The 22,862-nt window shown below is 41.8% G+C and overlaps 1 protein-coding gene across 10 annotated transcripts in view; it reads right to left on the reverse strand.

The window, feature by feature from the left end:
* Positions 1–614: 614 nt before the first annotated feature.
* LOC106586192 (growth factor receptor-bound protein 14) overlaps positions 615–22,862 on the reverse strand; it is a 51,982-nt gene continuing 29,734 nt past the window's right edge. For all 10 annotated transcript variants that reach the window (XM_014173172.2, XM_014173176.2, XM_014173170.2 and 7 more), the window contains 11 exons: positions 14,585–14,706; positions 14,359–14,433; positions 14,068–14,205; positions 12,524–12,634; positions 12,256–12,351; positions 11,886–11,948; positions 7,770–7,886; positions 7,471–7,540; positions 6,135–6,222; positions 2,832–2,925; positions 615–2,738 (listed from right to left, as the gene is read on the reverse strand). In XM_014173172.2, coding sequence (XP_014028647.2) covers positions 2,592–2,738; positions 2,832–2,925; positions 6,135–6,222; positions 7,471–7,540; positions 7,770–7,886; positions 11,886–11,948; positions 12,256–12,351; positions 12,524–12,634; positions 14,068–14,205; positions 14,359–14,433; positions 14,585–14,706 — 1,121 coding nt within the window. In that variant the 3' untranslated portion in view covers positions 615–2,591. The remainder of the gene's footprint in view (positions 2,739–2,831; positions 2,926–6,134; positions 6,223–7,470; positions 7,541–7,769; positions 7,887–11,885; positions 11,949–12,255; positions 12,352–12,523; positions 12,635–14,067; positions 14,206–14,358; positions 14,434–14,584; positions 14,707–22,862) is intronic.

Here is a 22,862-nt window from a genome sequence, read left to right on the forward strand (position 1 = left end):
TACCAGGAAAACATTCCCCACACCATCACACCACCAGCCTGTACTGTTGACAGCAGGCAGGATTGGGCCATTAACTAATGTTGCTTACGACAAATCCTGACTCTGCCATCAGCATGACGCACCAGGAATCGGGATTCGTCGGACCAGGCGATGTTTTTCCACTCCTCAATTGTCCAGTGCTGGTGATCACGTGCCCACTGGACGAGATGCCGTTCTGCACACCACTGTTGCACTGCGCAGTTATTTGCCTGTTTGAGGCCAGTCTGATAGCTTGAACGATCTCTCATCAACAAGCGGATTTCGCCCATAGGACTGCCGCTGACTGGATGTTTTTTGTTTGTTGCACCATTCTCGGTAAATGAGTGAAAAGCCCAGGAGGCCGGCCATTTCTGAGATACTGGAACTGGCGGGCTTGGCACCGACGATAATACCACTCTCAAAGTCTCTTTAGGTCACTACTATCAAAAATGTGTGTTACCAGTGTTTCAACTACAGTGCAACTAGCATGTCATCTACAACAATATAAATGCAATATTTTCATGAATGTATATATATTTGTGTTTATCTTGTGGCTAATTCTCAATACGTAACAATTATACAACTGAAATCAGACACTTGTTTGCTTCCTTTATTTAGCTTCCTTTATAAAACATGACAGTTCATGACATGCATTACTATTTAAATGCACTGTTCTCCCTCTATGTTAAAAGAAACATTGTATGAAATGCATTGTTAACATATCTTGGTTATTTAACTTGTTTCAAAGCACAGTACATCTTGTTTCATTATATCGTACTGGTGAAACCTGTCTGTACAAATTGCTGCATGATTACAGTACCATTTCCAAAACGAAGCAACAAACAGTACATGATGTATATCATAGTTTTGTTGTTTACATCAATATTCAACCATTCCAGGTGCTGCACATGGTTTACCTGAATCTTAAAAAAAAACTATAAAACATTAAAATGTCAATGTACAACAATTCAGATTTTGATCAATAAAAATCACAATATTATACTGTATTTCTATCTTACACTTTGTGGTTTCAATCTAAAATTAGGTCTGGATTCAATCCGTAGTGCTGAAGTTCAGCGCTGCAGTGTGCTTGAAATGTAAAGGTCATTTCCGATTGAGCTGGCATATGCAGCGTTTGCCGTGAATGAAGTCTCCACTAAAACGGGAACATTCCCTTTAAATGTCAATCGGGCAACAAAGTGGAACTTCGGCAATAAGATTTGAATCCGGCCCTTAGTCAAATATATCTTCTGTGGCTCTTGCTATAACAGAGAGCAGTTTTACATGTATTGATTCAAATGCAATCAATACAATTCAAAGTAATGTACAGTGCAGGCTAGTGAAGCGCGTTGTTGTGCATGCTCTCTCCTTACAGAGGTCACAGTACAGCTTAAACAACACGCAACCTTTTTGCATTCTCCTCTGTTACTCATACCTCTAAGATATATTTTTTTATCATAATTTGTTTTAGAAAAATACCTGAATTCCTTGAGATGTGAAAAAAAAACAACGAGCAACAGCTTAGTTTACCCAGGAGATGACCAAGGCCAGAGGACCACTTTAGCCTACATACTACATTTCCCATCATGCCTTGACTACAACCTGATAGTAGTGATCCCCTTCTACTGACAAATGACCAGGTTCAGCTTAACTGTGCCAATAATGCACAAATATTATGGCTATACCACACTGGTCATTCTATTCACATGGTGTGAACTGAGTCAAATATCCACTCTTGCTCTACGGATCCAAGTTGGCTACGGTAGAAGAAGATGTTCATTCCCATAGAAAGTTGTAATGAGCAAGTAAGCCGATACACAATGCAAACATGATCAGCTCCACATTATATACAGTACATTAACTGAAGTTTGGACTCAACACGTGTCACAGTGGTGTTTGTGATTCGTCTCCACATCCGGGCTAACATACAGGGTCAACCAATGGGCTCGCAGTAGAGCCCTCTCGGTCACATCAAGTCTACAGTAGATGCACTTTATCCAACACCAGATTTCTCAACACCTGTGGTCACTTCCCACTAAAGTCATTTTAACATCTTGATTTACATTTGGTTGAATTGTCAACTAATGTGAATTCAACAAAAAAAAACACCAATGGATTTAGGTAAAAAGTTGGGTGAAAAAAACTATGAAATTCCTTTACGTTGATGACTTTTTGCAAATCCAATCAGTATTCCACAATGATTCAACGTCGTCACACAGATATTTTTGCTGTTGAAATGACATGGAAACAATGTTGATTCAAACTAGTTTTGCCCAGTGGGTTGTGACACAGAATCTTCATCCATTTCACATCCTAACACCTCTAATTCATATTTTATTGAAAAACAAAGTCATTACAATGACCGATTACCACATTTGTCTCCAAGAGGATGGGTTCTAGTGGGTGATTATAACAGTGGTTTCAGCTGGCTTGTGTCTGGCCGTGTTCTCTGTGTCTCCTGTCCAAGGCACGGTAGGGAGGGAGGGATGTGCGGGTGGTTGGTTCTCCGGAGAGGCCCTGGCTCTGATTAAGGTGCCTCTGTATGTATTGGGCCCTGGGAGACCCCTGGCCCCTCAAAGGGTGATCCTGGCACAGTGGTGTTTGAGTTTGCAGGGCAGCACTCCCCGGTTGAGCTGGTAGAACTCCACTAGCTGGATCAGATCAGTGAAGCGGGTGTGACCGTCGTCCAGACTGTAGAACAGATCGCCCTCGTCATCCACCTAACACACACACACACACACACACACACCGCTTGAGCATGTCATCTAAAAGATAAGAGAAGTGCATATACCAAAACAAGGGGTTATACTCACCGGTAAGATCTGAAAGTGTTTGATTCTCTGTGTGTGGCACAGTGACAGTACAAATGTCTTGGGGTTGCTTTGGCTGTCCCTTAGAAGAAATACTCTGAAAACAAAAGAAAAATCTCAGTTTCTTCAGGAACACCCTGGGACATTTTTTTTAACGGCATTTCTGTCCGTTTGAAAAATAAAAAAGTGTAGGGAGGAAAATACAAAAGCTATACTGAACAAAAATATAAAACGAAACATGTAAAGTGTTGGTCCCATGTCTCATGAGCTGAAATATAAAGATCCCCGAAATGTTCCATACGCACAAAAATGTTATGCACACATTTTTTACATTCCAGTTAGTGAGCATTTCTCCTTTGCCAAGACAATCCATCTGCCTGACAGGTGTGGCATATCGAGAAGCTGATTAAACAGCATGATCATTACACAGGTGCACCTTGTGCTGGGGGCAACAAAAGGCCACTCTAAAATGCGCAGTTTTATCACACAACACAATGCCACAGATGCATCATGTTTTGAGGGAGCGTGCAATTGGCATGCTGACTGCAGGACATTTCTCTACCATAAGCCGTCCTCAACGTCATTTTAGAGAATTTGGCAGTACGTCCAACTGGACTCCTAACCGCAGACCACGTGTATGGTGTTGTGTGGGCAAATGGTTTGCTGATGTCAACGTTGTGAACAGAGAGGCGGTGCGGTTGGGTTAAGGTATGGGCAAGCATAAGTTACGGACAATGAACACAATTACATTTTATCGATGGCAATTTGAATGCACAGAGATACCGTGACGAGATCATGAGGCCCATTGTCGTGCCATTCATCCGCCGCCATCATCTCATGTTTCAGCATGATAATGCACAGCCCCATGTCACAAGGATCTGTACACAATTCCTGGAAGCTGAAAATGTCTCAGATCATCTATGACCTGCATACTCAACAGACATGTCACCCAGTGAGCATGTTTGGGATGCTCTGGATTGACGCGTACGACAGCGTGTTCCAGTTCCCGCCAATACCCAGCCACTGAAGAGGACTGGGACAACATTCCACAGGCCACAATCAACAGCCTGCTCAATACTATGCAAAGGAGATGAGTCGCATGTAAATTTCGGTGTTCCTCAAGGTTCCGTTTTAGGACCACTATTGCTTTCACTATATATTTTACCTCTTGGGGATGTCATTCGAAAACATAATGTTAACTTTCACTGCTATGCGGATGACACGCAGCTGTACATTTCAATGAAAAATGGTGAAGCCCCAAAATTGCCCTCGCTGGAAGCCTGTGTTTCAGACATAAGGAAGTGGATGGCTGCAAACGTTCTACTTTTAAACTCGGACAAAACAGAGATGCTTGTTCTAGGTCCCAAGAAACAAAGAGATCTTCTGTTGAATCTGACAATTAACCTTGATGGTTGTACAGTCGTCTCAAATAAAACTGAAGGACCTCGGCGTTACTCTGGACCCTGATCTCTCTTTTGACGGACATATCAATACTGTTTCAAGGACAGCTTTTTTCCATTTACATAACATAGCAAAAATCAGAAACTTTCTGTCCAAAAATGATGCAGAAAAATGAATCCATGCTTTTGTTACTTCTAGGTTAGACAACTGCAATGCTCTACTTCCCGGCTACCCGGATAAAGCACTAAATAAACTTCAGTTAGTGCTAAATACGGCTGCTAGAATCCTGACTAGAACCCAGAAATGTGATATTACTCCAGTGCTAGCCTCCCTACACTGGCTTCCTGTTAAGGCAAGGGCTGATTTCAAGGTTTTACTGCTAACCTACAAAGCATTACATGGGCTTGGTCCTGCCGTACATACACGTCCTGCCGTACATACACGTACGCTACGGTCACAAGACGCAGGCCTCCTAATTGTCCCTAGAATTTCTAAGCAAACAGCTGGAGGCAGGGCTTTCTCTTATAGAGCTCAATTTTTATGGAATGGTCTGCCTACCCATGTGAGAGACGCAGACTCGGTCTCAACCTTTAAGTCTTTATTGAAGACTCATCTCTTCAGTAGGTCCTATGATTGAGTGTACTGGCCCAGGAGTGTGAAGGTGAACGGAAAGGCACTGGAGCAACAAACCGCCCTTGCTGTCTCTGCCTGGCCGGTTCCCCACTCTCCACTGGGATTCTCTGCCTCTAACCCTATTACAGAGGCTGAGTCACTGGCTTACTGGTGCTCTTCCATTCCGTCCCTAGGAGGGATGCGTCACTTGAGTGGGTTGAGTCACTTACATGGTCTTCCAGTCTGGGTTGGTGCCCCCCCTTGGGTTGTGCAGTGGTGGAGATCTTTGTGGGCTATACTCAGCCTTGTCTCAGGATGGTAAGTTGGTGGTTGAAGATATCCCTCTAGTGGTGTGGGGGCTGTGCTTTGGCAAAGTGGGTGGGGTTATATCCTGCCTGTTTGGCCCTGTCCGGGGGTATCATCAGATGGGGCCACAGTGTCTCCTGACCCCTCCCGTCTCAGCCTCCAGTATTTATGCTGCAGTAGTTTGTGTCGGGGGGCTAGGGTCAGTCTGTTATATCTGGAGTATTTCTCCTGTCTTATCCGGTGTCCTGTGTGAATTTAAGTATGCTCTCTCGAATTCTCTCTTTCTCTCTCTCGGAGGACCTGAGCCCTAGGACTATGCCACAGGACTACCTGGCATGATGACTCCTTGTTGTCCCCAGTCCACCTGGCCGTGCTGCTGCTCCAGTTTCAATTGTTCTGCCTGCGGCTATGGAACCCTGACCTGTTCACTGTGATTACTATTATTTGACCATGCTGGTCATTTATGAACATTTGAACATCTTGACCATGTTCTGTTATAATCTCCACCCGGCACAGCCCTCATAGCCTGGTTCCTCTCTAGGTTTCTTCCTAGGTTTTGGCCTTTCTAGGAGTTTTTCCTAGCCAGCGTACTTCTACACCAGCATTGCTTGCTGTTTGGGGTTTTAGGCTGGGTTTCTGTACAGCACTTTGATATATCAGCTGATGTAAGGAGGGCTATATAAATACATCTGATTTAATTTAGTCGCGCTGCATGAGGCAAATGGTGGTCACACCAGATACTGGCTGGTTTTCTGATCAACGCTGCTACATTTGTTTAAGTATCTGTGACCAACAGATACATATCTGTATTCCCTCATGTGAAATCCATAGATTAGGGCCTTCATTTATTTAAATTGACTGATTTCCTTATATGAACTGTAACTCAGTAAAATCTTGAAATTGTTGCATGTTGCATTTATATATTTGTTCAGTATATTTAGAGTTCTTTGTGACAAAACGCACAGAAAAGTGTCTGATGCTGCTTACCCATCAATCAGACCTTGTTGCGTGATTAAGCGGTGTGCCTCATCTCTGGACAGTTTGCTGTGGAACCAGGGCTGGGCCATATGGAGGGCTGCAAAACACAGTGCGACCATGGTGAATTTCATTATGCACCAAAAGGAGGAAAACATAGCACCTTTTTTTTTTTTCTAAGAGTGTGTATCTAAAAGCTAAAAGGGTTCTTCAGTTGTCCCCATAGGCGAAACCTTTGAAGACCCCTTTTTAGTTCCAGGTAGAACCCTTTACACAAACGATTCTACATGGAACCAAAAAGGCTTCTCCAATGGAGCCAGCCGAAGAACCCTTTTGGAACCCTTTTTTCTAAGTGTGCAGAAACTGGGTCATTGTGTGTGCAGACGTGTGCAGAAACTGGCTGTCCTGAAATTGTCCAATAAGAAATTATTGTTTTTGTTTTCTGTTGTAAAATGGATGAATACCACCCACGAATATGACCCCACCCCAAAATTCTGCACTGTTGGTTAAGTAAGCATTTCACGGTATGTTGTTTTCGGTGCATGTGGCAGATAGAATTTGATTTGATGCCGGAAGGGAGTAGAAACTGGTGGCTGAGTCATTAAATTAGCTATTTGTAGAATCTTTGCATTGTAATTTCAGAAAATCTCCATAATATATCTCCAGTTATAGTGGAATGATAGTGTTTCACAATAATTTTTCACCCCAAAGTTATTTTTGGCCAATATAAAATCGTATTCTAAAATACAGACTTTCTATTTGACAACAAAAGCCAGACTGGCTTCTGGGAAAACTGCACCCTCCCTCTCATCGGCATCACTAAGAGACATGGTCATCTCCTCCTCGATCACATTGAACAAAAGCAGACTGGGGAAAGCGGGCAATGTGGAAGTCGCGCTGTTATTTTGTGGTTGCTAAAATTCTACACTCTTCGCTGATTTTCAGTTTGTGAGAAAACAATCCCTGAATGGTGTAGGGAATCATTGTACCATCTAAATGGCTGTGAAATATCTTCTCAATAACAAAAAATATTGTTTTTACAGCTGTTTGGTCCATGCTATCCGTTACCCCATTGAAATTTTAATTAGGGTTAGGGTTTGGGATAGGGACATCCCAAGGATTCTGGACTGCACTAACCTCTTCACCATGTTACAGGAAAATGGGATGCGGGGGAGGGGGGGGTTGTTTGGAATACAGCATAGGAGTTGTTACAATTCCCCTAGCTTCCACATGGTTGATACATTTTACATGTAGCACCTTTAAGTCCAGTGTATCTGGTCAGGAGGGATGTGACTGCATTCCTGGGAGTTGCTGCATGCATGGTAAAAAAAAAGGACCTTCTACTAACCTATGTTTGACATGGGACTCTGGGAGGTGGATGGGCTTCCATGGGAGCTCAGACGGTGGCAGCTTTTCCTCTGAAGGGAAGGAGAGGAGGAGTTCAAGTATCACACGCTTGGACTATTTTCACATGGATACATCATTTCACACCTTATACACATTTTGGGCATTGACAAAGCATCTGTTGTCAGGTATTCAGTCATGGTAAAAAATTATCCTTTAAGCATTATTGCAGGACCAGTGTGTCACTGGTGTGTCATGCTGAGTAGAGAGAAATGATGTCAGAGAGAGAACCAAATGGCCTACCCTCCATGAGAGCCCCTCCTCCACGGCTACGGACAGCGCCTCCGATGGGTTCTCAATCACCCGGCTCTTGTGTCCTGAGAAGTCCATGGCCACCAAGGAGTTCTCGGAGATACTTCTCTGGAAATATTCATCATGTTTGAGGTAGTATATATTATTACGAGTATACAGTGTAGCAGTGTTTGAAATGTTGAAAATAAGTGTACAGATGGTGAGTGAAAGGTTATAGGAGAAGCACATTCATGCTTTCTGTGTGTGGTATTGTGCTGCCATCTAGTGTCTGAGAAGTGTGACTTGAGTATAATTTCTAGATGATTCCGAGCAGAATGTGCTCAAGTGACTGGAGATTAGAGCGGATGTGAATAGAATGACACATGGGCACATAGCATTGATTGTAGTCCCTTAAACTCTCAGTCACTGGTTCTAAATAAATCACACACAAAATAAAATACTTATCAGGATTGCTATGTTGTTGCTTTGATGTGTTGTTGTCTTAGGTCTCTCTTTATGTAGTATTGTGTTGTCTCTCTTGTGATGTGTGTTTTGTCCTATATTTATTTATTTATTTATTTAATCCCAGGCCCCCATCCCCACAGGAGGCCTTTTGCCTTTTGGTAGGCCGTCATTGTAAATAAGAATTTGTTCTTAACTGACTTACCTAGTTAAATAAAAGGTTAAATATAAATAAATAAAACAATTAGTGAGTGAGAAGCATTTAAAAAATAAATAAAAATTAAATAAAAAAAATAATAAAATACAAAAATAAAAAAATCGCCATGATTTGCCCCTGTATCACTTCAGTTGTACAACTGAATGCATTAAACCGAAATGTGTCTGAATCAGCGAGGTGGGGGGGGGGGGGGGGGGCTGCCATAATCGACATCCACATTTTCGGCACCCGGGGAACAGTGGGTTAGTTGTAACAAAGTGACTAGTGTTTACTTTAAGGTAGAAACATTTTAATCCTTCTTAGACTCTTCTCCGGTCCATTCAGACGATGTAAACATAATTCTGGAGCTCCCGGACATCACTGTGCAAACAAACTGATTGCTCCTTTCCTTGACATGTCTCAATTTTCTGTTTGGTTTCGTTAAGATCTAATTCTTTGTCCAGTGGTCTAGTCTAGCGGCGTGCTGTGCTCTAGGCCAGGGGTACTCAACTACTATTTGAGAAGGTGCCCACTGCAAAATGTGCACTGTGAACCATTGTACATGGGCCTTGAATAAAAATAAATAAAGTGCATGTTGTTTTCTGGAGAATAAAGGAGAGTTTAACAAAAATAAAAATCTGAAAGCACATAATGTCTCTGTGGGCCGTGCAATAGTCATGTAGAAGTCCCTCTGGGCCTTGCATCAACGAGAGAAATTACACTTTCTGTCTCCTGACAATGTTTTGAACTTTGGCACAAAATGGTGTGAGAGCAACTCTTGAGACACTGGTGCCGTTGTTCATTGGTGAGCCTGGAGCAGTATTTGTTTTTAATAAAGTTCATTGTGGAGAAAGCTGATTCACAGCTGTATGCGGAGCCAAACATTGTCAGGATGTATGGTGCCAGCTTCTTGAGAACAGGGACATCAGCTGCAGGCACCATCTTTCCCCAGAAAGTAACAGGGTCACAGTCACCAGTCTGCTCCTTCAAAGACACATTTTCTTGCAGCTCAATTTGCAGTGAGGCAACATCTACCCATCTGAAGATCGGTTTTGCTTCTTTGGACAACTTTGTCACACTTATGACCAAGAAGGGGTTCTGAATGAGCAGCAGCAGTTCTCTTCCAACAGTGATGTCATCAAAGCGAGCCTTGAAGTTTTCCATCAGCTTCTGGATGAAATCAACATGGTTTGGGAACATCTTTGTCTCCCTGCGTTTGCACCAGAAGATTGGGGAAGTGGACAAGTTCTCCCTAGAGATCATTCTTGAAAAGCTCCAATTTCTTCTGGAAAGCCCAGACTGCTGTTATCATATCACACACTGTGTTGTGCCATCCCTGCAGCTTAACATTCAGTTGATTAAGGTGTGATGTAATGTCTGTCAAAAATGCAACTGTTTCCATCTTCTCCTCATCTTCCAAAAACTGAGTTGCCTTGTCACTCTTTTGCTCTGATAACAAAGCTTTGATTTATTCCCAAATGGCCCAAAAGCGTTCTAAAACCCTGCCTTTGCTGAGTCATCTGATATCGTTGTGCAGTAGTAAGTCATCAAAACTGGCATTGGCCTCTGTCAGAAAGCCTCATAGCAAGTGGTGTTGCAGGGATGATGTTGCTCTCAACAAAAAAAATCAGTTTCATCATCATTGTCATGACCTCAGAATGCTCTTTCCCCAGACTGGCACACAGAACAGATTGATGGATGATGTCAGGTCAGGGTGGTTCTCTTTCAAACGTCCAACCGGTCCCCTCCCTCTTCGTATCATGGCTGGAGCTCCATCTGTGATGATGGAGACCTCCGACTTCAGATCTATCCTGCTTTTTGTCAGCATCCCTTTGATGGCCTCATGGGATATCCTCTCCCTGTGTGTGTGCGCTTCTAGATGTGTTATGCCCTAACTGCTCCCCACAGAATTATAAAACCTGACAAACACCAGAAGCTGGGCATTATCAGTGTTATCTGTTGATTCTTCCACAGCTAATGGAAAGCATGGTGCATTCTGAATGGGCTCATCAAGTTGTGAAGTCAAATCTTCAGCTAATATTTCAGTTGTCCTCATTGCTGTGGAATCTGACAGTAGAATCCGTTTGATCTTTTCTCTGAGCTCATCTTCTTGTTTACCTTCGAGCAAGGTGTCAGCAACTTCACACATGCATTATTTTACCAACTCAGTGACTGAAAAAGTTTGTTGTGTTTTCCCAAAACCCAAGCTTTCCTCAATGAACACTCCATTGCATGTTGTTGGGCTGTCTGGGAATTGGCAAGGGCTTTGGCGGACCTCTCAAATTGGGATTTTAGTTGGTTCATCTTGTTTGTTCTCACCTCTGTGTTCAGAGGATACGTTTGATCTAAATTACAATGCCTGGTGTCATAATGGCGCTTAACATTGGCACTTTTCACGAGGGCTACGGACTCACTGCATATCAAGCACATTGGTTTTGTGCTAGTTGCGGGGAGAATAAATACATACTGTTCCGTCCACTTGTCTTTGATTATATGGTTTTCAGCGCCAGCTTTTCTTTTTTTAACAAGCCATATTAACAAAGATACTGGTAACTAAGCTCCTATCTGTGATATTAACAGTTGAACCGCGGTCAAATCTTTCAAATCTTTCTGCCTGCTCGTCCCAAGGTTCCGTAGAGGATATTTGGATTGATGTTATTGGGTAAGACGCGGCCTCTTGTATTTGCATATAACCACGCCATTGGATTAGACAGGGCACTAGTTGAGGTGGGCGTTGTTTTTGAGAGAAAGAGAGGTTGCTGAGTTAGAGGCCGCTGCGCCCGGTAGATTTTTAAAAAAGCTGTCAAAAAGAATTGATTTACTTTTATATAACAAAATGCGACGTTGTCCGGTCCGTATTGACCCTTCTCTGGGTCCGGACCCAGACTGCGATCCGCCAGTTGAGTTTGGCTGCTCTAGGCTGTAGCGGCTGTATGGCAGGGTAAAGGAGATTAAGCAGCGCCATGACCCCTCTCTACAGTATATCCTGTACCCTAACCTAATGTACTCCCCAAGCATGTTCCCAGAAGCTGGGTTAGTCCAGGTGTGCATCCCAAATGGCACCCTTTTCCCAATTATAGTACGCTACTTTTGACCAGTACTGTACATAGAGAATCGGGTGCCATTTGAGACGCATCCTAGCCCTTCCCTTTGCAGCGCTGAGCTCAGGGTCCCAGACCCATGCCTGGACACTCTGTGCATTCCTCTGACAGCAAAGTAGAAGTGACGAGGTGTTAAGTCTGAGAGCAGCTGATCTCGGGTTATTTTTAGAGGAGCCAGGCTCCTCGAACATGTTCCAGTGCCCAAAATAGAACACGTGTTTACTCATACAGAATACTGGAATTTGAGGGGGAAACGCTCTCATTTTAGACTATTCTAGAAGATCACTCCGGTATGAACACTAAACTGTGTGTCCTGGGTCATGTGCTTTGAACAGTGTACCGGCACATTGGTATTTACACACCACTTACCATAGGTGAAGCTTTCTGTTTCTGGTGTGGTTGAATGAAGTTTTGGTACAGCTGTAACCCATACTGCAACACAAAACAGTAGGTGATAATGTTGTTCAGTAGGCACCGATCAGACATGATGAGGCATGGATGGATGGCATACAGTAAGTAGTCAGTTGGGGGTCAGGAAAGACCACACTACTAGAGTTGTGCTGACTTTGGAGATCTGTAGACACTTGACAGAGGTTGCATTCCCAATGGCACCCTGTTCCCTACATAGTGCACCACTATGACCCCTGGTCAAAGGTGGTGCACTATATAGGGAATAGGGTGTACATTTGGGATGCACCCAGACAGAGGATGTGATAAGGGGGTAGCATGGTGACTGTACCTTAAAGAGGCGCATGGCAGTGACCCAACAGGTTCTGGTCTGCTCATCATCTGCACACAACAGCTTGAGGTCTCGGGGAGAACCACGCTTAGTAGACTGGGGTGGAGGATCATCATGAAGAGAAAGCATGAGTTTATCAAACAGAACGCGGAAATTACTTGCCTTAATTGCGCCTGACGGGATAGACCCAGTTCCATTGAATAACTTAACATTGTAAAACCCCAAAGTATAGGTTTATAGATAGAAAAAGCAAAAACGCAAAACGTACCTTGACACAGAAGCCGTAGTCCGTTGGCGCTCCGTGTATCTTTTTCGCCGATAGTAACGTGTAGACGTCGCCGTCACTGAACTCGGCAATAAACTGGAGATGCCTTGGTTCCTGTGAATAGAGAACAAGAAACGTCTCAAATCTCCACATGCTTTTCAGTGTTCATTATTGTGTTTATATTACATCACCCCCCAACACACAATGCTCCATTGCAACCAGGGGTTCTTCCTGCATTCCACTGTAGAGTAGCCTCAAGTTCTATTACAAATCCAACTATGTGAGGGATCGGGGTAGAAATGTGAACAATGCAGGGGTGCGCAGTGTGAGGAGAGATGCTAAGCAAGTGCCCTGGTCCATTGTGATCACAGACTAAAAGTGATCGTTGTTTTAGCTGCAGACTCCTTCGAGCTGAGAGGTGGGACAAGGTTGGCACACTTTAACATAGTTAAGCAAATAGTATTGCCCTATCCATTACACTGTAGGTGTGGCTAGTATGTATATTTAGTGTTAAAGATAGGACCAAATATGTGACAAAAGTGATAGGAGCTTTATTAATACTATAAACATACCTGTCAGGGTGCCAAAGCAAAGGAGCACAAAGCAAACCATTGTTGAAACTTCATGTGTTTACGACACAACATTCTCACTTCCCTGTTGCACAGTGTCAAGCACAGGTACAGTCAGGTCCATAATTATTGGCACCCTTGATAAAGATTAGCAAAAAAATACTGTAACAAATAAATACAAATCTATTTCTCGAGCAATTGTATTATAAAAATATATAATTTTAACCCAAAATGTTTTTGCATACAATTTAGCTCAGTATTTGTATAATTTATTTTATAGAGTATTTTTTTGCCCATCTTTATCAAGGTTAGAATAATGATGGACTTGACTGTAGGTATAGTTGTCTGTGTATGTGTTGACTGACTGGCAATGTGTGTGACTCCAACCAAAATTGTAGCCAAAACCACATCATATCAAACTAAAGGAATTAAATCAAATCTAACTTCTGTTACTAATTGGATTGCCTATATTGGAGACGGCAAACCCGGGTCATTTTGTGCTCTAGTCTAAAGAACAGCTCTTCTGTAGTTGGGAGAGGGGGTAGTGGTTGGCTTGGCACAGCGCTGTGCAGGCCTAAGATTCACCTGTCATCCGTGGGTGTTGAGGGCTCAGTCCTTGGCAGTGGCATGCCATCTGACCTGAGGGAAAGCTAGCTCAACCAGTTCCACAGAGCAGCCAGGGAACAATAGAGCTAGCTACTCCCCTACTGTACACCACACCACGCTGGCAAATTGACACAGGCTTCTCACATGAACCCATAAAGCAGCAGGTAAAACAAGTTCAGTTCTCTCCTTAAACCTACTTGCTTTTTGCAAAAACACTACTTTAACACTTTTTTGAAGGAAATCTTTGTAATTCATATTGTAATTCATTAAAGGCCATGTTTCATTGAAATCTGGAAAAACGTGACGACAGTTACTTTAATATTGAAATATTTATAGACTACACACTTATATAACAAAATGTTATTGACTGACCTTTGATGTCCCCTTGTTTGAGAAGTAGAGACCTGACCTCCTCAAGACAAAGTAGAACTTCTTCCAAGACTTCCTGCCTTGTTCTTTGGCATGGAGGTACCCATGGATCTCTGGACAAGTGCTTGAGTTGAGAAATGTCTGTCGGACAGAAAATAGTCCTTAAATACTGTAGCAGCAACACTGAGGGGCGGTTTCACGGACACAGATTAAGCCTGGTCTTGGAGAACAGAGAATCTGGATCGAGTCTCTTCGAAAAGTGCTTTTTCTTTTTACCCGTTGCTTAATAGATACCTGTATTAGCTGAGAATGGTTCATAATCCCGTTGGTCTCACTTGATAAGGACACCATGTGATCTGGGAAGAAATCCTATCAATATGAAAACAACATCAGTCATAACACACAGGATCTTTACAACAGCTATCCATTACTGGTCCAGCTGAGTGCATTTAGAAAACAGGCGGTATAAATATACTAATTAGTTCACAATTGTTTTTGCTAAATCACACCCTGGTCTTACCAGCGGTTTATTGAAGAATTCATATTTGGCATAGTTCTTCCGGAAATATAGGCGACTGTCTGTGTCCACGCCCCAACCGGACAGCACCTCCATCACAGATTCATGGTCTTCTATGGTTCTTTCTGGTCAAAACAAGAGAAAGAAAATGTCAACATAGAGACCACAAAAGGCAAAAGAAAGAGAGAGAGATGAAAGTGAGAAAGATAAATTTTAGTAAAATCTACAGTATCCAACCATGTTCCTCATCACACTACCATGTAGTCAAACATTAAGGTTTAGAATAAAGTTATCAGAAGATCAAACATATAATCGTGATCATACAGTACACATTACAGTGGTTAGATCTGTTCAGATTCATAACAGTAATATAAACTGGTGCCCAGGGCCCACATACAGTACAATAAGGCCTGTGTCAGAGCAGGGCATGTGCTTTGCTACCTCTAAAACCGTACAGATTGATTATTAACCCTTTAATTAGAGATGGATTAATACATAGCTTAAGGTGGGAGTTACAGTACGTGCCCTGGTTCTGTGGGTATTATTATTTAGATATAATATAAAGATTGAACATTACTGAAATTAATATTAACTGTTACAATGGAAAGCAGTCATTTCGAGGCAGCGGACTCTGGAACACTGCACAGCCGTTTGAGGCCAAGTCATTCCCATAGTATGACCACAGTCAAGGCAAGGTGGTGGGGTGCTGGTTATGCTGGTCAGGATGGTTTGTGCTGTTTGTACCGTTTCCAAACTTTGCATCTGCACTGTTCAAGTAAATGTGATTTTGTAAAAAAATTGGAGGAAATAGTTAAAAGTCGTCCTTGTGCATAGAGTTGTATGGTTTAACTTTGTGATCATTGGTTTTTGTTTTGGCATAATATACATCTCAGCAGCATTCTGTTACCGTGGAATTGCCCAGCAATGTCTATCTTTAGTGGCCTACTTTTACAAATGTATTCATTAGGAATCCCATTTCATGTCTGAAAAGCAGCATTTCATCTCAACACAAGCACCGAATTAAGCGCTGAGAGGCTTTACAAAAAATATTACATCTACAGTACCAGTCAAAAGTTTGGACACACCTTTATTTTGACTATTTTCTACATTGTAGAATAATAGTGAAGACATCAAAACTATGAAATAACATATGGAATCATGTAGAGAATTTAAAAAGGGTGTTAAACGAATCAAAATATATTTTACATTTGTGATTCATCAAAGTAGGTGTCCAAACTTTTGACTGGTACTGTAATTTGAGCAGCACTTCATTACAAACTTAGTGAAAGCAGATGCACTTCAACTAAATTGTACAAGAGGAGCACAAGCTTTATTTGGCTTGACCAAGATTATGAGTGAATCAGGCCACGTATTGTTATAGGAGGTTCTAAGGGCTCTAAAATGGTTAAGAGGAACTGATGTGTGGGTGTCCCAAATGGCAACCTATTCCCTATATAGTACACTACCTTTAACCAGAGCCCTATGGGCCTTAGTCAAAAGCAGTGCACTATAAAGAGAATATGGTGCCATTTGGGACACATCCTGTATACGTCCCGTGTAGCTCAGCTGGTTGAGCATGGCGCTTGCAACGCCGGGATTGTGGGTTCAATTCCACGGGGGACCAGTACGGAGAAGAAGAAAAAAAAGTATGAAAATGTATTCAGTCACTGCTTACTGTAAATTGCTCTGGAATAGAGCATCTAATAAAGGACTAAAATGTCAAATGTATCTGCACAGAAGCACTGGAAAAACAGTATTTTGTGTCAGTATGATAACATTGCAAAACAGATGCTGAGGGTTGTACAATACTGGTTCCCAGGTTTTCCAGAAATCCCAGTTACGAGAATATTTCCGGAATTAGGAGTGAAAAAGCAGGACATCCAGGAATCACCCAACCTGGGAATTTTGGAACCCTAGTTCTTTATAGTTTAACTTTCTTGGTCTCTTTATAATGCCAACAGATACAGTGCATTTGGAAAGTATTCAGACCCCTTGACCTTTTCCACATTTTGTTACGTTACAGCCTTCAATCTACACATAATACCCCATAATGATAAAGCAAAAACAGGTTTAGACATTTTTCATTCAGACCCGTTACTCAACTACGCCAGGTCACAGTTGCAAATGAGAACTTGTTCTCAACTATCCTACCTGGTTAAATAAAAAGGTGGAAAAAAAATAATAAAATAACATTGTTGAAGCACCTTTGGCAGCAATTACAGCCTCGAGTCTTCTTGGGTATGACGCTACAAGCTTGGCACACCTGTATTTTGGGAATTTCCCTGAATTCTTCTCAGCAAATCCTCTCAAGCTCTGTCAGGTTGGACGCACAGCTATTTTTAGGTCTCTCCAGAGATGTTCGACCGGGATCAAGTCCGGGCTCTGGCTGGGCCACTCAAGGATATTCAGAGATGACCCGAAGCCAGCCCTGCATTGTCTTGGCTGTGTGCTTAGGGTGGTTGTCCTGTTGGAAGGTGAACCTTCACCCTATTCTGAGGTCCTGAGCGCTCTGGAGCAGGTTTTCATCAAGGAGCTCTATACTTTGCTCCGTTAATCATTCCCTCGATCCTGACTAGTCTCCCAGTCCCTGCTGCTGAAAAACATCCCCACAGCATGATGCTGCCACCACCATGCTTCACCCTAGGGATGGTGCCAGTTTTCATCGGACCAGATAATCTTGTTTATCATGGGCTGAGAGTCCTTTAGGTGCCTTTTTGGCAAACTCCAAGCGGGCTGTCATGTGCCTTTTACTGAGGAGTGACTACTGTCTGGCCACTCTACCATTAAGGCCTGATTGGTAGAGTGCTGCAGAAATGGTTGTCCTTCTGGAAGGTTCTTCCATCTCCACAGAGGAACTCTGGAGCACGGACAGAGTGACCATTGAATTCTTGGTCACCTCCCTGACCAAGGCCCTTCTCCCATGATTGCTCAGTTTGGCTGGGCGGCCAGCTCTAGGAAGAGTCTTGATGGTTCCAAACTTCTTTCATTTAAGAATTATGGAGGACACTGTGTTCTTGGGGACCTTCAAATGCTGCAGAATTTTTTTGGTACCCTTCCCCAGATCTGTGCCTCAACAGAATCCTGTCTCTGAGTTCTATGGAAAATTCCTTTGACGTTATGGCTTAGTTGTTGCTCTGACATGCAGTGTCAACTGTGGGACCTTATATAAACAGGTGTGTGCCTTTTCAATTGAATTTACGACAGGTGGACTCCAGTTGTAGAAACATCTCAAGAATGATCAATGGAAACAGGTTGCACCTGAGCTCAGTTGAGTCTCATAGCAAAGGGTCTTAATACTTATGTAAATAAGATATATATATATATTTTTAATACATTTGCAAAAAAAATTCTAAAAACCTGTTTTCGCTTTGTTATTATGGGGTATTGTGTGTAGATTGATGAGGATTTAAATGTAATCCATTTTAGAATAAGGCTGTATGTAACAAAATGTAGAAAAAGGGAACGGGTCTAAATACTTTCCGAATGCAATGATTCATCATCAGGAAACAATTGACTCTACAAGAACAGAAGAGAAGTCACGTTTAGCTGACATTTTGACACATTTAATTTCCAAAGTACTACAATAACTTTGACTGGTTAACTTAAGTTTTCATTCATCTAAAGCAAAAGAGAAGAGACTCAGATGAACACAGCAAACTTTAAGACACACTTTACTAAACTGGTTGAATGTGAACAGCACATTTCCAGCTAAATCAATGCTTAAAGACTCCGTTAAATAATGAAAAGAACAGATGGGTAAGTTATGCAATCTAAGTGTGAAGAATGCTGCTGAGAAATGGTTAGAAGATAAGAGTCACTTTTGCTGCACAATTCAGTGTTTGCTGACCAACTTGTGGTATCAAAAGAGCAGAATCACACTGGTGTGCCACAGAAAGAGTAACTTCTTTTTTTGTCAACAATCTACACACAATACTCTGCAATATCGAAGTGTTAATGTTTTTTTAATTAGAAATGAAATAACTTAAATATATTCGTGGCATAAGTCCTCAGCTCCATGAGTCAACACATGTTAGAAACACATTCGACATCAATTACAGCTGTAAGTCTTCTTGGTTAAATCTATAAGAGCTTTGCACACCTGGACTGTGCAATATTTGCCCATTATTCTTTTCTGAATTCTTCAAGCTCTGTCAAGATGTTGGGGATTATGGCTAGACAGCCTTAGATTTTCCAGCACATTCAAAACTGGGTATCACTTTATTGTAAGGTATACATATTGGTCACTAATTAGTAGTTTATAAGTGTGTATATGAGCAGCTAAGACGGTATTTATTCCGTGTTATTAGTCATGTATTAGGCCTTAAGTATTTTCTTATTAAAACATTACAAGTCATAATACTGGTCAATCATTGACAACTTCATTGTTAGCCATAATAAATACACATTTGTCGTTAATTAAGAGCAAGACACAAGAAACAGGCTTTTAGTAAGCCGTCTCAATATGGGACTAATTACTGTACCTTAAAATGTGTTCCCTGCTCTGAATTGTGGCCACATTTTTACTTGAAAAATCTTCTTTACAGAAATGACCTCATTGGACAGAAAGGGGCACACATACCAACATAATGTATATGCCATACAGAAAACATTCCAGTCAACATTTGATGTAAACACAACAAAACTTGCATATATTTGAGTGTTGGCTGTATGGCGTATATTATGTATTACGAAACGCAAAGGAGCACACCTCCCCACACCCATGAGCAACACCATATATTGTTGGCCTGAAACTGAGAATTTCTGTAGTTTCATTAGATAAGAAATTGATTCATTAATGCCACACATTCAAGGTCGGGATTCAATCTGATCGCACAATGTTGACAATGCGCCTTTTAAAGGGATAGTTAGAGATTTTGGCAAGGAAGCCCTTTATCTACTCCCCCAGAGTCAGATGAACACAGGGGTTGGAACCAAAATTGTTTTCCAATCATTTCGTTCTGAACAGAACAACTATTTTTTTAGTTCCATTCCACTGTTTCGACCAGCAAAACAAAGTTCTGAACCGGTTCGAACTCAAAAGTTAAAGGTTTATATTGTTCCTTTCTGTTCCTTTTTTAACCTGTGAAATCAAATATTTGAATTTTTTTTACATTGAGCTCATTAAATTCACCAGTCAGTGCCGACAGAGCAGGCAAGCTAGTTGTTTAAATGCATAATGGACCAACAAGTGTAGCCTATGGCGCAAGATGCGACTGACATTTTGCTGGTGGGGAGAGAGCGAGAGAGGGTTGAGGAGAAGGCTTGAAGCGCTGGGCATCTTGTTATGACATGCATTATTTGAATTAGGTCCACATAATTATACCTAGGTGTGGCTTCTATGGAGGAACTTTGAATGTCCTTGAAGCTAGCTAGCTAACAAACTTGAGCTAGCTAGATAACAAGCTTGTGTGTGCAGAGCTGCACCAGATATCGAAGACACCTCTTACCTTTTTGTAGTTAATAAATCCAACGTGAAACTTGATAACTAGGACTATATTATCCTAAACTAGCATTGAAAAAGTGAATCCATTCTTCTCTAGCTAATAGACCGAGTGGGTCTTGCGACGGGTATACAGAGATGACCAGTAGTATAGAGTGCAGTGATGTGTCTATAAGGAACAGTGGTGGCAAATCTGATGGCTGAATGGTAAAGACCATCAAGCCGCTCGAGAGCACCCTTACCTGCCAATCTATAAATTACATCTCCGTAGTCTTTATGTAGGCCATAATTGTAAATAACAATTTGTTCTTAACTGACTTGCCTAGTTAAATAAAGGTTAAATCAAATAAATAAAAGTCTAGCATGGGTAGGATGGTCATCTGAATCAGGGTTAGTTTAGCAGCCGGGGGTGAAAGAGGAGCGATTATGATAGAGGAAACCAAGTCCAGATTTAACTTTAGCCTGCAGCTTTGGTAAGTGCTGAGAGAAGGACAGCGTACCATCTAGCCATACTCCCAAGTACTTGTATGAGGTGACTACCTCAAGCTCTAAACCCTCAGATGTAGAAATCACACTGGTGGGGAGAGGGGCATTCTTTTTACCAAACCACATGACCTTTGTTTTGGAGGTGTTCAGAACAAGGTTAAGGGCAGAGAAAGGTTTATTGTAGAGCGTTTAACAAAATCCGGGGAGGGGCCAGCTAAGTATAAGACTATCATCTGCATATAAATGGATGAGAGCGCTTCCTACTGATTGAGCTATGTTGTTGATGTAAATTTAGAAGAGCATGGGGCCTAGGATCAAGCCTTGGGGTACTCCCTCGGTGACAGGCAATGGCTAAGACAGCAGATGTTCTGACTTTATACACTGCACTCTTTGAGAGAGGTAGTCAGCAAACCAGGCCAAAGACCCCTCAGAGACACCAATACTCCTTAGCCGGCCCACAAGAAAGGAATGGTCTACCGTATCAAAGGCATTGGCCAAGTCAATAAAAATAGCAGCACAACATTGCTTAGAATCAAGGGCAATGGTGACATAATTTAGGACTTTTAAGGTTGCAGTGACACATCCATAACCTGGGCGGAAACCAGATTGCATACCCAAGCGAATACTATAGACGTCAATAATCAACTGACTGGCTTTCTTGACAAGTTATTCCAACACATTTGATAAACAGGGCAAAATAGAAATTGGCCTATAACAGTTAGGATCAGCTTGTTTTCCCCCTTTAAATAAAGGACGCACCATGGCTGCCTTCCAAGCAATGGGAACCTCCCCAGAGAGGAGAGAAAGGTTAAAAAGGTCAGAGATAGGGGCAGCAACCTTAAAGAAGGGTCTAAACCATCTGACCCCTCAGCAGCCTCCACTGCCCTGAACCAGTTCCAACCCCTGGTGTCCAGTATGAAGGAAGTTAGCTTTAGTAACTAGCATTAGCACAATGACTGGAAGTCTACAGGAACAGCTAGCATTAAATTACCTGTAAAAGTCAAGCATGCTGTAACGCACGATCAGATTGAATCCCAGCACAAGTCAACATTTTACGTAAATAATTAGCCACCAAACATCCATACATATACATGCCACGAGTGCAATATTATGGTAATTCTGATTTAAAAGACACACTATGGAAGTTTAGATGCTAATTGTTTATGTAAATGTTTCACTTGATTTGTTGGCTAAATTACATAATTTATGTGGGGAGGTGTGCCTCCTGTCCAAGGAGGTAATTTCTGTTTAAAAAATTATGCAACTAAAAATGTGGCCACACTTCAGAATAGGGAACACATTGTAAGGTACGATGTCCTTATTAGTCCCATATTGAGACAGCTTACTAAGAATATGTTTCTGGTGTAACTTTCTATTAATTAACAACTAATATGTCTTTATTATGGTTAACAATTAAGTTATTAATGATTGACCAGTAATTTATGACTTGTGTTAGAATAAGAAAATACTTAAGGTATAATACATGAGTAATAACAAGGAAATACCTTATTAGTTGCTTATATACACAATTATAAACTACTAGTGTAACATATGTGTAACTTAAAATAAAGTGTTACACAAAATGGTAACTTGGCCTCTTAGGAACAGTCACGGTCTTCTTTGTAAGCAACTTCAGTGTTGATTTGGCCTTGTGTTGTAGATTATTGTCCTGCTGAAAGGGGAACTCCTCTTCCAGTCTCTGGTGTAAAGCAGACAAGCAGGTTTTTCTCAAAGATTTTGCCTGTGCTTAGCTCTATCCTGTTTCTTTTTATCCTGAAAAGCTCCACAGTATTTGCCAATGTCAAGCATACCCATACCATGATGCAGCCACCACCATGCTTGAAAATCAGGAGGCAGTTACTCAGTGATGTGTTGTGTTGGATTTGCCCCAAACATTCAGCTCTGCATTTAGGCAAAAAGTGTATTTCTTTGCTGTACTTTTCTTCTTCAGTATTACTTAACCTGTTATGGCTAGGGGGCAGTATTTTCACAGCCGGATAAAAAACGTACCCGATTTAATCTGATTATTACTCCTACCCAGAAACTAGAATATGCATATAATTATTAGCTTTGGATAGAAAACACTCCAAAGTTTCTAAAACTGTTTGAATGGTGTCTGTGAGTATAACAGAACTCATTTGGCAGGCCAAAACCTGAGAAGATTCCATGCAGGAAGTGCCCTGTCTGACAATTTCTTGCCCTTCTTGATTATCTCTATCCATTACAGAGGATCTCTGCTGTTACGTGACACTTCCTACGGCTCCCATAGGCTCTCAGAAGGCGGCAAAAAGCTGAATCGTGGCTTTGCAGGCTGAAAAAAAGTAGCGCGTTTGGATAGTGGCTGGTTACAGTACT

This window comes from Salmo salar, chromosome ssa25 (assembly GCF_905237065.1).
Source record: "Salmo salar chromosome ssa25, Ssal_v3.1, whole genome shotgun sequence".
NCBI classification, from domain to species: Eukaryota; Metazoa; Chordata; class Actinopteri; order Salmoniformes; family Salmonidae; genus Salmo; species Salmo salar.